This window comes from Tigriopus californicus, chromosome 10 (genome assembly GCF_007210705.1).
Source record: "Tigriopus californicus strain San Diego chromosome 10, Tcal_SD_v2.1, whole genome shotgun sequence".
Classification (NCBI taxonomy): Eukaryota; Metazoa; Arthropoda; class Copepoda; order Harpacticoida; family Harpacticidae; genus Tigriopus; species Tigriopus californicus.
In genome coordinates, this window is record NC_081449.1 from 1899283 (window position 1) to 1913479 (window position 14197).

General features: G+C 40.4%; 2 protein-coding genes across 2 annotated transcripts; one reads left to right on the top strand and one right to left on the bottom strand.

Moving 5' to 3' along the window:
- Positions 1-3406: 3406 nt before the first annotated feature.
- Positions 3407-9059, top strand: LOC131888775 (chitin synthase chs-2-like). The gene is made up of 4 exons (XM_059237705.1): positions 3407-3967; positions 4926-6326; positions 6390-8649; positions 8724-9059. Exons 1-4 carry the CDS (start codon positions 3537-3539, stop codon positions 8988-8990), a joined length of 4359 nt encoding a protein of 1452 aa, XP_059093688.1. The 5' UTR covers positions 3407-3536; the 3' UTR covers positions 8991-9059.
- On the bottom strand, positions 8988-11282 carry LOC131888802 (uncharacterized). Its single transcript, XM_059237735.1, has 4 exons — positions 10764-11282; positions 9615-9713; positions 9366-9548; positions 8988-9154 (listed from the first exon to the last, which is right to left on the bottom strand). The coding sequence occupies exons 1-4, from the start codon at positions 10891-10893 to the stop codon at positions 9075-9077; spliced, it is 492 nt and encodes a 163-aa protein (XP_059093718.1). The 5' UTR covers positions 10894-11282; the 3' UTR covers positions 8988-9074.
- Between the last annotated feature and the right edge of the window lie 2915 nt (positions 11283-14197).

Below are 14197 nucleotides of genomic sequence, written 5' to 3' on the forward strand. Positions count from 1 at the left end.
TAAGTCCTTTGCAAGGCTACTGAAATCTTGGCCATTCCTACCAGAAACTAACTTTGTAGCGTCAGCATAAGAAGAGAGACTGGCAGTAATGCTAAGCTTTTGAAGCGGGGCAACGAATATTATGAAAAGGAGGAGCCCTAAGATAGAGCCTTGAGGAACACCTGACTTGACGTCATGTATGTCACTAAGGGATCCGTCGACCTTAACAATTTGCTTCCTACCAGAAATGAAGCGTCTTATCCAATTGAGAACCTTGCCTTGGGTCCCGATGTCATGAAGACCATTCAAAGAAAGGCCATGATCTACCTTGTCAAAGCCCTTGGCAAAATCAAGAAAGACATCAACTGACTCGTGCCTTTCCCGTCCCTCAATGACCTGCTCTAAATGCTCAATCAGCAGGAGCAACTGAAATGTCGCACCATGTGGACCAGGAGAACTTGAAAGCCTCAAGTCCTTGATGGCCGCTAAAGCATCTTGACCTGTGACTACAAGATGCTCAAGTTGCTCAATTTGAGTAACTTCATCAATCTTAACAGCCTCGTCATTAGAACAATGAGGTGTTGCTCCTGAACTCAGTGGGATTGAAAACACAGTGGAAAAATGTTCTCCTAGCATGTTAGCCATAGCCTCTACATTGCCTATAGCTTCCCCATCAACCTTAAAAGCCCAACAAGGTGTTTCATCTTTCTCTTGAGATCGCATAAGAGAAAAAAGCCTTGGGGTTCGATTTGACCTCCTGAACCACCTTACTCTCAGTCTGTAGCTGATCATTTTCGATGGAGGCCTTAATCTTACCCTGAACTACGTCCAACTTGTTTTGGAGACTAGCCACAATTACTGGATTCGAAGTGCTCTTCAGCCTTTTTGCTAGTTTGCAACTCTTTTTGAACAAAGTCTTCCTATATTTTGGAATTTTTGTCCGTGTACCACCTTTCGGAACACATTCAGAGATTGCTAAACTGGAGCAAACTTCCTTAAAAACTGAAACTAACTTATCAATGGCTGCATCTATGGACGATTCCTGTTTCAGAATTGAAATCAGGTGAAGTTCTTCTAATCTTTCTATAATCAACGGCCAATGTTCATCTTTGAACTTGAACTTAGCCTGACCGACCTTTTTGACCGATTTTACGCTAGAGCACGCCGGCTTTTGAGTTGAAAGTTTCGTTTTACACCTTAAAAGTTCGAAAATGCTTAATTATGTTTCCAGTTATTCCCAAGGAATATGATTGTCTTTTTCAATGACGCGACAAGAAATGAAATAATATTTTTTCTATTTTCTTAAAGATTTCTTTAAAGCTTGCAAAAACTGTCGCTTAGAACTTATGAAAAAGATAAAAATTGCAACTCATTTTACTGAAGTGCCTAAAAGTTACACTATCCGAGCATGTTCCGAAATGATTTGAACGATACATGTGGCAGTTTAATTTTCAAATTTGTCACTTTTTGCAATGAGTAATTTCTACGTACTAGCGATGTTTTTATTCAACGTCAGTAGAATTTTGTCAAAATTCAAGATTAAGCTTTATTGAAGTTGCGGTTGACAAGTATGGCATCACAATTGTGAAATATTGACATTAAGTAAGCTTTAAATTATTCTGCGAACTATTTTCGGGTTTTTCTACTTGCTTTAAAAAAAGTGAAATATTTTCATTTATATTTTAGGCGCACCAAAAGCATTTTATATGTTTTAAGATATAACCGGAGCAATTTGTTGTCAAATTTAATGTGAACGCAATCTTTGAAAGCGTGATATCTTACCGGTTGCTCAATGAATTTGAATAAAATTTTAGTTGGAAACGCAACTAAAACTACTCCCAACATCTATTGATTTCGTTTTTAAGAATATGATCTCTTTCTAGATTTTAAGTGGATTAATATACTAACCTGAGCTAAAATCCAAGATGTTTTTGGCAAACGCTGTTCTTTTTGTTTCAATAACAACGAAAATTATCATTAGAAGTCTTGGCATTTGCACAAAAACTTTATCAGTGTTATGAGTACCACCCTGGGTAGCTGCTTCAATTCTGAAAATGTAAATGTTGCTTTGGTGAGTGTGTCAAAGGTTTATCACATTGCCCGGTCATTAAAGATCTGGCCCAGAACCTAAGTTAACATTTCGAAAGCTAGCAAACAATATATGTAAAAAAATAGTTAGATGTTTTCACGAAAAACTGTGCAGATGATCAGAACTGAATTGGAAAAGAAATATTAAATCTTTATTGCGAGAAGCATGTCTGATCGGATATATACAGTATATAAGATACATGATAGTCAATACAAATAGTTGCACACATGGCGGTTTGCGGCCCATTTTGGGTTCAAGGGTTGCCATTCGAGGCAAATATCCATTAGAGAAACAGGGTTTGGGTGTGGGGGGGAGAACTGAGATCGAACCCATGAACCCGAGTTCAACTCGGTCAAGTATTAATTAAATGTGCTACAACCATTTCCGAATCAAGTTGTAGAAACTGTCGACACTTGTCACTATATGTAAGCTCAGTCAAGTTGTCACGAAAGAACAGAAAATACATGAAAAAATAACTAATGCATACTAAAAGTCCCCTTTTAGAACTTGCAATCAAATTAAAATTCATTGAATCTTGGGTGACTACAATTTGGTTTGAAATTACGAATATACTTCAATCTAATATCAGTAGAGAGTTCGTGAATGTTGATCCGTTGAATCTTTTAAGACAGAATTTGGACGTCTTTTATAACCATTCCATGCCAACACAAAGTCGCTGTTAGACCAAATAATGCATAAGGTTTAAAAAGTGTGAGTAGATACAATGAGACAGATTATACTTTTTTTGTTTTACTAGTACAGGGGTTTACATTCCTTGGAGCGGCTAGTAGAGCCCGTGAAATCCCAAACCAAGAACCTCTTTGACTGAAGTCTTCGGATGTGAGTCCGAATTTTGGCTCTTCCTTTCCGGTTCAGTTGAGCGTTCCCACAACTAGAAAGAGAATGGCAATTTGGATGCAGTCTATGCTTAAGTGCTTTAATTTTGTGCCTTTCATACAACTGGTTTACGATGCTATGTTTCGGGATGCGAAGTATATATGTTCATTAAATGCGTATTGAAGCATCTTCATGAGAACAATTTTCAACCTCACTGACTTCAGAACTCCATTCTTTTCTCGTTCATTAGCTTGTGAATCAAAACATCCGAAATGAATGGTGAATGCACTTAAATAGTAGCTTCTAAATGAACTTGTATTAACTCATTTAATGTGCGTTGGATTACAACTTGCTAGCATATATTTACACTTGAAGCGTCAAAATTCATATCGCAAGAATTTATTAGCCTGCTTAAGACAAAGAGCTACTACCTATCAGTGATCCGATAAGCCAATGCCATGAAAAAGCTCTACGGTCAACACTCATCTCGAATTCCTTTCATAGTCAACAATTGCCAGGATTTTGCTCAAGTCCGCCTATCGACATCAATTTGACCGAGCAGATACTGGGTACATTCAAGACACATTCTCCATTATCTCAATCAGTTTTAGCCATTGGCGAATGAGCTAGCATGTCATCGGCTTCCATTGAAGGCCATGAGAACCCGGGCTTCGATATCGACAAGGACGACTCTTTGGTGTTGGCGCCGGAACCTCGTCGAAGGGTGGAATTCCAGACTCAGGAGTCCGAATATCACTTCACGCCCAAGAAAGAGGTGCTCAAAGGTTGGGATGCTTTTATTCAGAGCGAGGATGAAAGCAAATCCGCTTCCGATAAGAACACTGGTCTCATCAAGAAGGCGTCGATCGTGCTCAAAATCCTGACCATTATCGTCGTGTTTGGGGTGGTTCTCATTGGAGCACTGGTGTCCAAAGGATCATTGATGTTCATGCTTGCTCAAGCAAGCTATAGACAAAGTACGGTGGTGACTTGCACCTACAACATTACTAATGATAACGGTACCATCCAATCTGATCCTGAAAACAATGTGGCATGGCTGTGGTAAGTTACATACCATTTGATATTTGATGGCGCATCAAATTATGTAACGAATTAGATATAAGTGCAAGGGAGCGACAATATTGGTTCAGCGATACATGTTTATGGTATAATGATGTATAGATAATTGGGATGAGGCATCGATTGCAGTCTATACAGTGGAAATCTCTTGGGTACCTTGATGAGGATAGTTCAGATAAGTAAACAATCATGGTTACAAGGTGCTTAACAGACTACTCGGGCACACCGAAGAAAAGAGAGACAAAAAATAGCCATTTCAAGAGAGAGCTTGATTGACCATGGTAGGTGGGTGGTTAAGGCCGGAAAAGGCATTTCGCAAACCATTTAAGACTCTGTAATTGCATTCGAAATCACACTGCCCCAGTCAGCTTAACCCAAGGGTTGTTCCTCTTGAAAAGAAAAACAAAAATGAACAACACAAATAATGTGTTAATCCAAATTAAGAAATTTTCCTTTCCTTCCTTATTGTACTATATTTGTTGGTAATAAAATCTTAATTTTTAACTGGGGAATGGAGATAAATCAAATCATTGCCAATCTTTAAGCTCGGGGGGTGTTGACCCTAAGTGAATTTAAGTACCTCAAGTTACATGCTATAGATTCAGAAACAATCCAGAAACAACAACTTGACGGTTGTTTCGCTGTCAACCAACGAGATACCACAAATTCCGAGGCGAGAATATTGGGATAATCCGTAAATCCCTTTTCCATTACCTATGAATACTGAACTTTGAAGGATTTTAAAAGGTTTTGGAGCTCAAAAGAGGGAGCCTAGTAATGTATATTAGAAATCCTTTATGATAAAAGTCCTGCTCTTGCCTGTCTGGGTTTATGAAGCCGAATCGAGTTCCTTGATCGTCTGAAATAACATATCGCACTCTTAGTTTTTACTAAGTAATATCAAAACCTTAACTTTCCAATGCACTCGTTTCTTTTATAGGTGCATCTTCTTTTCCTTTTTGGGCCCTGAGTTGTTGACTTTTCTGAAATGCGTTCGAGTGTGCATAATGCGGACCGTGGCACGACCCAAATGGGACGCGTTCCTCATTGTGTTCTTGATGGAAACATTACACGTTATCGGATTGGCCTTTTTGTTCTTTGCGGCTCTGCCTGGACTGGATTCGATCAAAGCTCTCATGTTGACCAGCTGTATAGCTTTCATTCCTGGGCTGTTAATGCTCCTCAATTGGAATATTTGGGCCAAGTCGTGGCAGAGATATGTAATCATTACCCTTAACGCCTTAAGCTTCCTTTTGCAAGCCAGTGGATTGATTGCTTGGCCAGTGGCCAATATTGAATGGGCGGGGAAGCCCATGGAAATAAGCAATTCTTGGGCCCTTGCCGTTGGGATTTTATTGACATCGTTTGGATGGTGGGAGAGCTTTGTGACCCAAGAGTCGTCGTTCATTGTGGCCAAATTCCTATGGGGGATCAAAACCGACATGTTCGAGTTGCACACACGCTTCTTCACATATTTGTTCACATCAGTGTGGAAGATCTTCCTGTTTTTCATTTTGTTCATTGTGTTCCCCGTGACCTTTGGTAACATTCCAAACTCTGGTTTCCTCTTCGATCATTTCCATTCCTCATTTGCTACATCCAACTTTACAGTGGATACCGGAGACGAGATCAGTTCCGAGCTCGTCAGCTATCACTTCCCTGTAAAGGTTTTGGCAACTCAATTATTCTGCGGTTACGCCACGTACGTTTTTGGCAAGTTTGCCTGCAAAGTGAACATTCAACGCATAGCCTTTGCTCTTCCATTAACCTTGGTGATGCCTGTGTCCATCACAACGTTGTGTCTAATGTGCAAGGCACGCAACGATGATCATTGTGCCTTCTCTAATGATTGGGGCGCGTTTTCTTTCTTCCAATGCCCTGAAAATGCAACTGGGAATCAATTTGTACAGGAGCTAGGATGGATTTGGATCCTCTGGGCCTTGTCCAACATGTGGATCGTGAATCATATTTGGTTTCCCAAAAGTCAACGTTTAGCTTCCACTGAGCAAATGTTCGGCGTTCCCTGGTATTGTGGACTATTGGTGGACCAATCCCTTATGGCCAATCGAAGAAGCGATAAAGGTCGTGCTCGCATGAGATTGGACGCCAAAGGTCAAAAGGTCAATCACGCTGTTAGCTATGATGGTCATCCCGATGATGAAGAAAAACAGAAGAAAAGAAGAGCCTTTGCGCTACCTTCAAGAGAAGTTGTAGCTCAATTGAATCCGGAAGATCAGATTACAAGAATAAAAGGATGTGCCACCATGTGGCACGAATCCCCCGAAGAGATTTGCGAGATGCTGAAGTCTATCTTCAGGATTGACGAGGACTACAGCGCCAGGTAGAGTACCAAAAATATTCAAGTATCGAACTAGACCTGATTTATTCGATAATCCGTCCACAGGCAAATGGTTAAGCAGCTTGAATTGAAGGACCCCGATTACTATGAATGGGAAACCCATATATTTTTTGACGATTGTATGGAACCCACGGACGACCGTAAACACTCTCAGGTCAATCAGTTTGTGAGACTATTGCTGGATCAGGTGGATATTCAGGGCAAGAAATGGTATGGCACCAGGAATTTGAAAGTTCCACCACCAGCCAAATATACCACACCTTATGGCGGACGTTTGGAATGGGTATTGCCTGGTCAGACCAAGATCATTTGCCACCTGAAGGACAAAAATAAGATCCGGCATAAGAAGAGATGGAGCCAGTGCATGTACATGTACTACTTCTTGGGTTTTCAACTCATGGACAACCCAAAACTGACGGCGGCCCAGAAGGATTGCCGAGCCATGAACACCTATTTGCTGGCCTTGGACGGAGACGTCGATTTCCAGCCTGATGCGATCATCAAGCTCGTGGATTTGATGAAAAGAAACCCAGATGTGGGAGCCAGCTGTGGCCGAATTCATCCCACCGGCTCTGGATATATGCAATGGTATCAAATGTTTGAATACGCCATCGGGCATTGGCTTCAAAAGGCAACGGAGCACGTTATGGGTTGCGTACTCTGCAGTCCAGGTTGCTTCTCTTTGTTCCGAGGCAAGGCTGTGATGGCTGAGAATGTCATGAGGACTTACACCACCGTGGCCACGGAGCCTAAGCACTTTGTCCAATATGATCAGGGCGAGGATCGCTGGCTTTGCACCTTACTACTCCAGCAGGGCTGGCGGGTTGAGTATTCGGCCGCCAGCGACTCCTTTACAGCTTGTCCCGAGGGTTTCAAAGAGTTTTATAACCAAAGACGACGATGGATGCCCTCCACTTTGGCCAATATTATCGACCTCCTAGGCGATTGGCGCCGAGTGATCCGCAATAACGATGATATTTCCATTTTTTATATCATTTATCAAGTCATGATGATGATTGGTACCATTCTAGGCCCAGGGTCCATATTTCTCATGTTGGTTGGAGCTTGTGGTGCAGCATTTGGTTTGTCGAACTGGGCTTCCTTTGGAATCAATTTGGCTCCTATGGTCATCTTCATTTTGGCTTGTCTCCTGACAAAGTCGGACACCCAAATCATTGTGGCTCAAGTGTTGAGCATAGCCTACGCCTTGGTCATGATGGCAGTTCTGGTTGGGCTTCTTCTTGAGATCAAAGAATCCGGTTGGTTGGCTCCCACCACCTTATCCTTCATATTTGTCGCGGGGGTATTCATTTTGGCGGCCTTCTTGCATCCTCAAGAATTTTGGTGTCTGCCCATGGGTCTCATTTATTACATCACCATCCCATCGATGTACCTGTTCCTTGTTATCTATTCCTTCTTCAACCTCAACGTTGTTTCATGGGGTACCAGAGAGGTGGTTCAGAAATTGAGTGCCGAAGAAATGGAAGAGGCCAAGAAAAAGGCAGAAGAACAGGCCAAGAAACCCCCTGCCAAGAAGTCTGGGTTTATGTCATTCTTCCAGAGAGACCGCCTTTTGGAGTTTTCTTTAACAAAAATGTTCACAGACAAGAACGGAGTGAAAAGCCAATTGGAGAATATGCAAGAAAAACTGGAAAAAATTGAAATGGCTTTGGAACGAGAAGGATATCCATTGCCAGAGAAGCCTGAAGAGGAAGCAGAAATAGAGAAGGAAACGACCACAATCCGGAAGCCCATTGTCCGCATCATGGAACCACCACGTGATGAGATGAAAAACCCTTTTTGGATTGAACAAGACTGCCTGAGCACAAGTAAGAGAAAATATCTTCCAAATAACGAAATCACGTTTTGGCACGAGGTGATTGAAAAATACCTAAAACCTTTGGACAAGAACCCGGAAAAGGAAGAACAAATTGCGCTGGGCCTGAAGGAATTGCGAAATCAAGTGGTCTTTTCCTTCCTGATGATCAACTCTATTTGGGTCTTAACCGTGTTTTTGCTTCAACAGAACAAGGAACAACTCTTCATCCAATGGCCATTCGGAGACGATCTGCAACTCGAGCCACTTGGCCTTCTTTTCGTGATATTTTTTGCTTTCGTCCTCTTCGTTCAACTTGTTGGTATGCTCTTGCACAGAATTATGACCTTGGGTCACATTGTGTCCTCGACCAAAATCAAAGTGTCCATCAAATCCATGCTTGGGAAGAAGGAAACGCAATTTGATGGAGACAAATTCCTCCAGCGGAACGCCGTGGAAATGTTCAAAAACCTACAAAGTACCTACATGGTGAGTAAACAAAGAAACCAGTTGTTTCTATCCAGCGTTGTCAGATAATTATATACGCATAATCGCCTTTTCAGCCTGAATCAGACTCACAGAATAAAAATCTTGAGAGCGTGCTTGAGATGGCCATGGATCAGGTAGCTCAAGGACATGATGATAGCGTCCGAAGAGCCTCAAATATGTCCCAAGGAAAAGCCAATCTTCTACGACGGGCTGAGACAATCAAAGCCCTGAAACGGAGACAAACCACGAGACGCCAATCGATGAAGCCCACAATGCGACCTCAAAGACACGAATCGAGTCGCCCCGATAGTTCCTCATCGGACTCTCATGAAGAGATCTAGGATATTTCTACTTTTATTTAACATGTTTGTACATAATTTATAACAATAAACCCTGTATAATTGATCAGAGCAAGGCTTTCTCCTTTAGCCTACTTTATTGTAGAACGAGGTAGTTTTCTTTCTAGAACCCACGTGTTCAACAGAGTGAACCATGGTGTTGGGACCTAAAAAGCAATATCAATTATGTACCAATATTTTAATCCAGCTTCAGTCAAGTCGTCCATAGATTTCTAAACACTGGATGTCGGAATACCAACCACTCGGCTGGTAAAAAAACCATGGGAATTGATCACAAGCCGGTTTTTTGAACTGTTTAGCCAACCGAGTGGTCAGTCTTCCGACATCCACTGTCTAGAAATCTATGAGTCGTCCTACCGGTTCGAACCCTGGCAGAAATGAACATAAGTTCCCCGTTCTTCAAGACTCGGGTCTCCAAAGCGTTTCCCTTTACAAAGCTGATGGTGTCCATGGGACCCCCGAGGATACCCATATCCACAACCGTATTTGTGTCTCCATCAGCCACCAGGGTATAAAAGTAAGGGTCGCTCCTGGGTCCCTCTGCAACAAGGAAAAACTGAAAACTTCTCCCAAAGAATTGCGTACGGATTGTTAAAGAAAACTCACTTTTGCCATCGATCGTGTAGCGGTTGGCATCTTGAGAGATGAGTTGCTCATTTTTGAAGCTAACAACAGAAATGGCCGTTCTGGTGAAGAAATTCACGCCTGCAAGCAAATCTCAAATTAAAATCATATTCATCCAACCATATTTTTGCGATCGTTTCTTTTTTTTATGGGGGGGGGAACTTCCTTACCGCTACTGGGATTGGAACCCCAGGAGTTCAACAAGAGAAAATTATTCATTTTATTTAACTTTTATTTATATGTATATTATTTGATCGACCAACGAATTAGAATTGGCTGATCTGGTTACTCCTTGAATATAAGGTTGATCCCGAATTTTAGTCAAAAACTTATCCAAGTTTGACTCAAATCCTGCCACTGGATCAACGCCTACATAAGCCCTACGAATATTTGAGGGCAGCAAATTGAACAATGAAGGCGCCCGAGAAAGAAGAGAGTTGGACTTCATAGTTTTAATTAGCCTGGATTCTCGAGGGCTTGAAGGTGCTCTCAAAACGCACATTAAGCCTCTACGGTCACTACAATTGACCCTAAATCCTGGAGTTGGAGTTGGTTGATCTGGCTAACCCTTGAATATAAGGCTGATGGGGAATTTTAGTCAAAGACTTGTCGTCCAAGTCTGACTTGAATCCTGCCATTGGATCAACGCCTACATACGCCCTACAAATATCTGAAGGCAGCAAATTGAACAATGAAAGAGTCCGTTTACAGTTGGTTCCCCGACAATTTTTTTTGAGGAGGTACTGGTCTTACCATTAGGTAGGTGACCATTTTAAACAACAAAATATGTACTGCACACTTCACTTTTTTCTATTAACCGGATATAGCTGGTCAAGTGAGATCTGTATCTTGATTTGATTGATTGAATTTATTAATCAAGGTCTCTGACAGTTCTTGAGGAGATTAAACAGTTATTGAGAAGTGAGATAAACACCGGGATTTAGTCATTTATTAAACCCATAGGTGCAGTTCACATTAATTAGGGTCGTAAACACTGAGCGTTTACTCTTGGACATTGTTAAGCCGAGACGGAGGTCAAGCAACGGAACTTTGTTCTCTAACCTTTCACTAATTAGTGGGTCCTGTTTTAGTCATTGTATAAAATGTAAAGATAAGAGTGATCCCACTCACCAGCAGCGCTCAAGAAGGCATTCAAATTGCTTCGTTTCCCTGAGTCTTCGACCCATTTCCCATTTAGGTCCACCTCAGCCAAACAAGAAGCTGCACAAGCCAAGAGTATCACAAGTTTGTACGTCCTCATGTTGGAATCTCTGTCAATGAACTGACTTTCAGGATTGTCTGAACCATCATTTTATATCTTGATCTCCATGATCGTTTTTGCTGGCAACTCAACCTTTTTTGTCGTGAGACCACAGGAAAGAAATCTAGAGGTCTACTTTACAACGACACCAAATTCTACGAACAATGTATGAAAGCGATGAATCAATACACGACAACAGGAAAAAGGTAAAAATGTCTAAATTCTGAAGCCTTTGATAAGTAAAGGCAGTAAATGAATGATATCAAAATACAAGTACAATCTTAATAAGTCATCCGAAGTAAATTTAAAATGTCTAGCCACTCGCCTCCGTAACATTTTGTCGTCACCTGATAAACGCAAAACTCATTATCGATGACTTCTTTTAAGAATATGCATTTGCTCGAATGGCTTAAACTCTGAGCAAAACATTATTTTCTCACGAAGATGGTGCTATCTTGGAATAGATGCTCTGTGATTCGGCAAGAGGAGGGACCTGGCTCCATAACGAAAAAATACCTCATCCTAGGCTATGTCGAAACCGTTTGTCGACGACATCCAGATGAATGAGAGTGACACTGGCTCCGTCTGAAAACAGGTCGAGAATGCTCATTTATCAGGTTAAAGCGGACATACGATCTTGGCCGAAACTCAGAGCCCTTGTTTGTATGTGTGCTTGAAGCAAATTTTAAAGGGCCTTAGTGCTGTCCTTTTGAAACCACCATACAGAATCTAAAACGATCAAATAACATCAACTTTTGTTTCTCCTTTAAAAATTTAGATTAAGGAAACGAATCAAATTTCAAATTGATTATAAATTAAATCAGCTTCCGAGGACGGGTGCGGGTAAAAGTCATTAGTTTCCTTTCTTATTTTAGCATTATACGTTTTTATATTATCATTATACTTGATATGTAACTTAACATATATGATACTTAGCACAGGGGTTTTGAGTGTTCTTTTCAGTGTGAGTGCAAGGGAGCATTCAACATTCTTACAACTCAACTTCTAGCACGGGGACTTTCTTTTTCTCAAATTGATTTTTTGGTTCATCGACCGACATCAAGAACCACTGTTCAAGTGGATTGTCACATCAGTGACGATCATCAGCATTATCTGTCCCATATTTTTTAAATTGCTATGAGCTGACAACTGCGTCAAAAAAGAACCATTACATCAATTTGATTTAGTTTAGTTATTCATTTCAGAGTCAAATAAGAACTTGAAAATTGTATTGGAAAAAAATACTTGCAGAATTTCCAATGCATGTAATTATTTTATCAGCTAATACCTTATGCATGGGAAGATGCAAAAATCAAATCAAATATGTGCTTGAAGGGCTCACTGTTTCTTGAAGTTGATTCATGGATAATAGTATGTTACATTCTAGCTCTCTAATTCATTGTTTTCAGTCATGATTCTCTGGCTCCTAACTTATACCGGAGAATGAAATTTCCTGTAAGTCATAAATTGTCATAGCTTACATAATATTTGTTTATGTAACGTGTTTGAATTTGCTGCCCTAGGATACCCTTGAACAAAAGGTTGGTTTGGGATTGTTGTTGAAAAACGATCCAACTCTTGTTTAAACTTTTCAGTGAGTCATCTGATGTATAGAATTGTCCATGGACATTTAGAGATGTGGACTGAAAAAAAAGGAATCAAAAAATTGTTATCCCCCAGACCATATACTTTATTCCAAATAAGCACTTCATACATCCACAAGATCTTGCTGAACAAATGAACTTGGCCAAATTTAAGCCCAAAAAATATTCAGTCAACTCAGGAGTTATGTCCAAAGTTACTTGATGTAGGCACAACATTAGATTCAAATTTTCAGTCTGCTCTTGGTGAGCTACATAAGCTTTTGATAAAATAACTTTGAAATGAATCACTTTGCAAGAAAATAATGTAACAATAACCTGCCATTAATTGAAGAGATTTACGTTTCTTACTCTTTTATTTTAATTCAGAGAGTAACTCAGAGAGTTCAGATTCAGAGAGTTGGCAAGAGCAGGTCAATTTGACTGGTAGTTTGTTCACAGTTCATATTTCTAGAAGTTCATGAATTGTCAAAGAGAGACTGGCAGCATGCAATACAAAGTTGGCGGGCAATTTAAACAAAGGACTTGATGCTTCTGGATAGTCTGTTGAACAGTGGGTAGTTTAAGGCATATTTCATGTGGTATGCCCTGTTTATTATTAAAGCTTTGCCTTATTCCTTGGCAAGGGCAAAGATAATGAAGACATTTAAAGACGTTAAAAATTGGCTAATGTTGATCCCTATTCAGAATACTACTCAATCCTAGGCGTCTAAAGTCTTTCTCAATAGCTTAAATTCCTTATGTTAATTTTTCACAAGGCATTAAATCATTAGGTTATATACTTGGGAACTTTATACGCATGCCTGTGGGCTACCTGGCTTTTTCATTAATCATGTTTCAATACATTATAAAGTGTGTATCATTAAACATGACCACATCCTCTCTATTGCACTACTTCCAAAAATTGTTATTGGCAGACTGCCAAAGGTTAGCGAGATGAAACAATATTTTTGAGATTGTTACATTAATATAATTCTTCTACCATATGACGCTCTAGACTGGTGGGATAAGTAGATTAAGCCTGTGGTGCAATATGATTGTGATATACCATCTAAAACCATTTTTTGTACAATTCCAAAATATGGGCTCTTCTTGGAAAGAGTGGCTTACTGTTCAACTTTGTTTGGACTCTTTGGCCAGATCTTTGCCTATTGACAATATCTTGGTTACCCATGTGGCCCCCTGACTGATTTCCTTTCTGGCTATTAAACTTCAGCCCAAAACAAAGCAAGGTTTGGTGGGCAGATTCATGCAGTGAGCTATTTCCAAATCCAACATGCCAATTGGATAGAATGTGAGTTTTGCTGGTGACTGGATGAAAGGAGATATAAGAAAAGGGTTAAAAGTACAGGTGGGGGAGTACTTACAACTTGAAACTTAGAAACTATGGAAGGACGGGGCCAGTCATAAATACAGTAGGAGTGAAAGAAAAAAAGGCATCATATAAACATGTGGGCGCTTCCCACGTGGTGATCTGGCGTCAGCTGTGCATTGACCTCCTTGAGATAAAGATGGTACTACTGGCTAAAATAGCATCTGGGGTTGACCAATTGAGATGGCTTTCTTGGTCACTCAGCTTGCTCATAGATAACTTCATATATAGATCAATCAAAAGCGTTGCAATTGCTTGTTTTTGTCTCAGCTGTTGCTGGTGGGCAAAATGTTTCATTTGTGGTCAAGCTACTTAGGACAAATTTGAATTG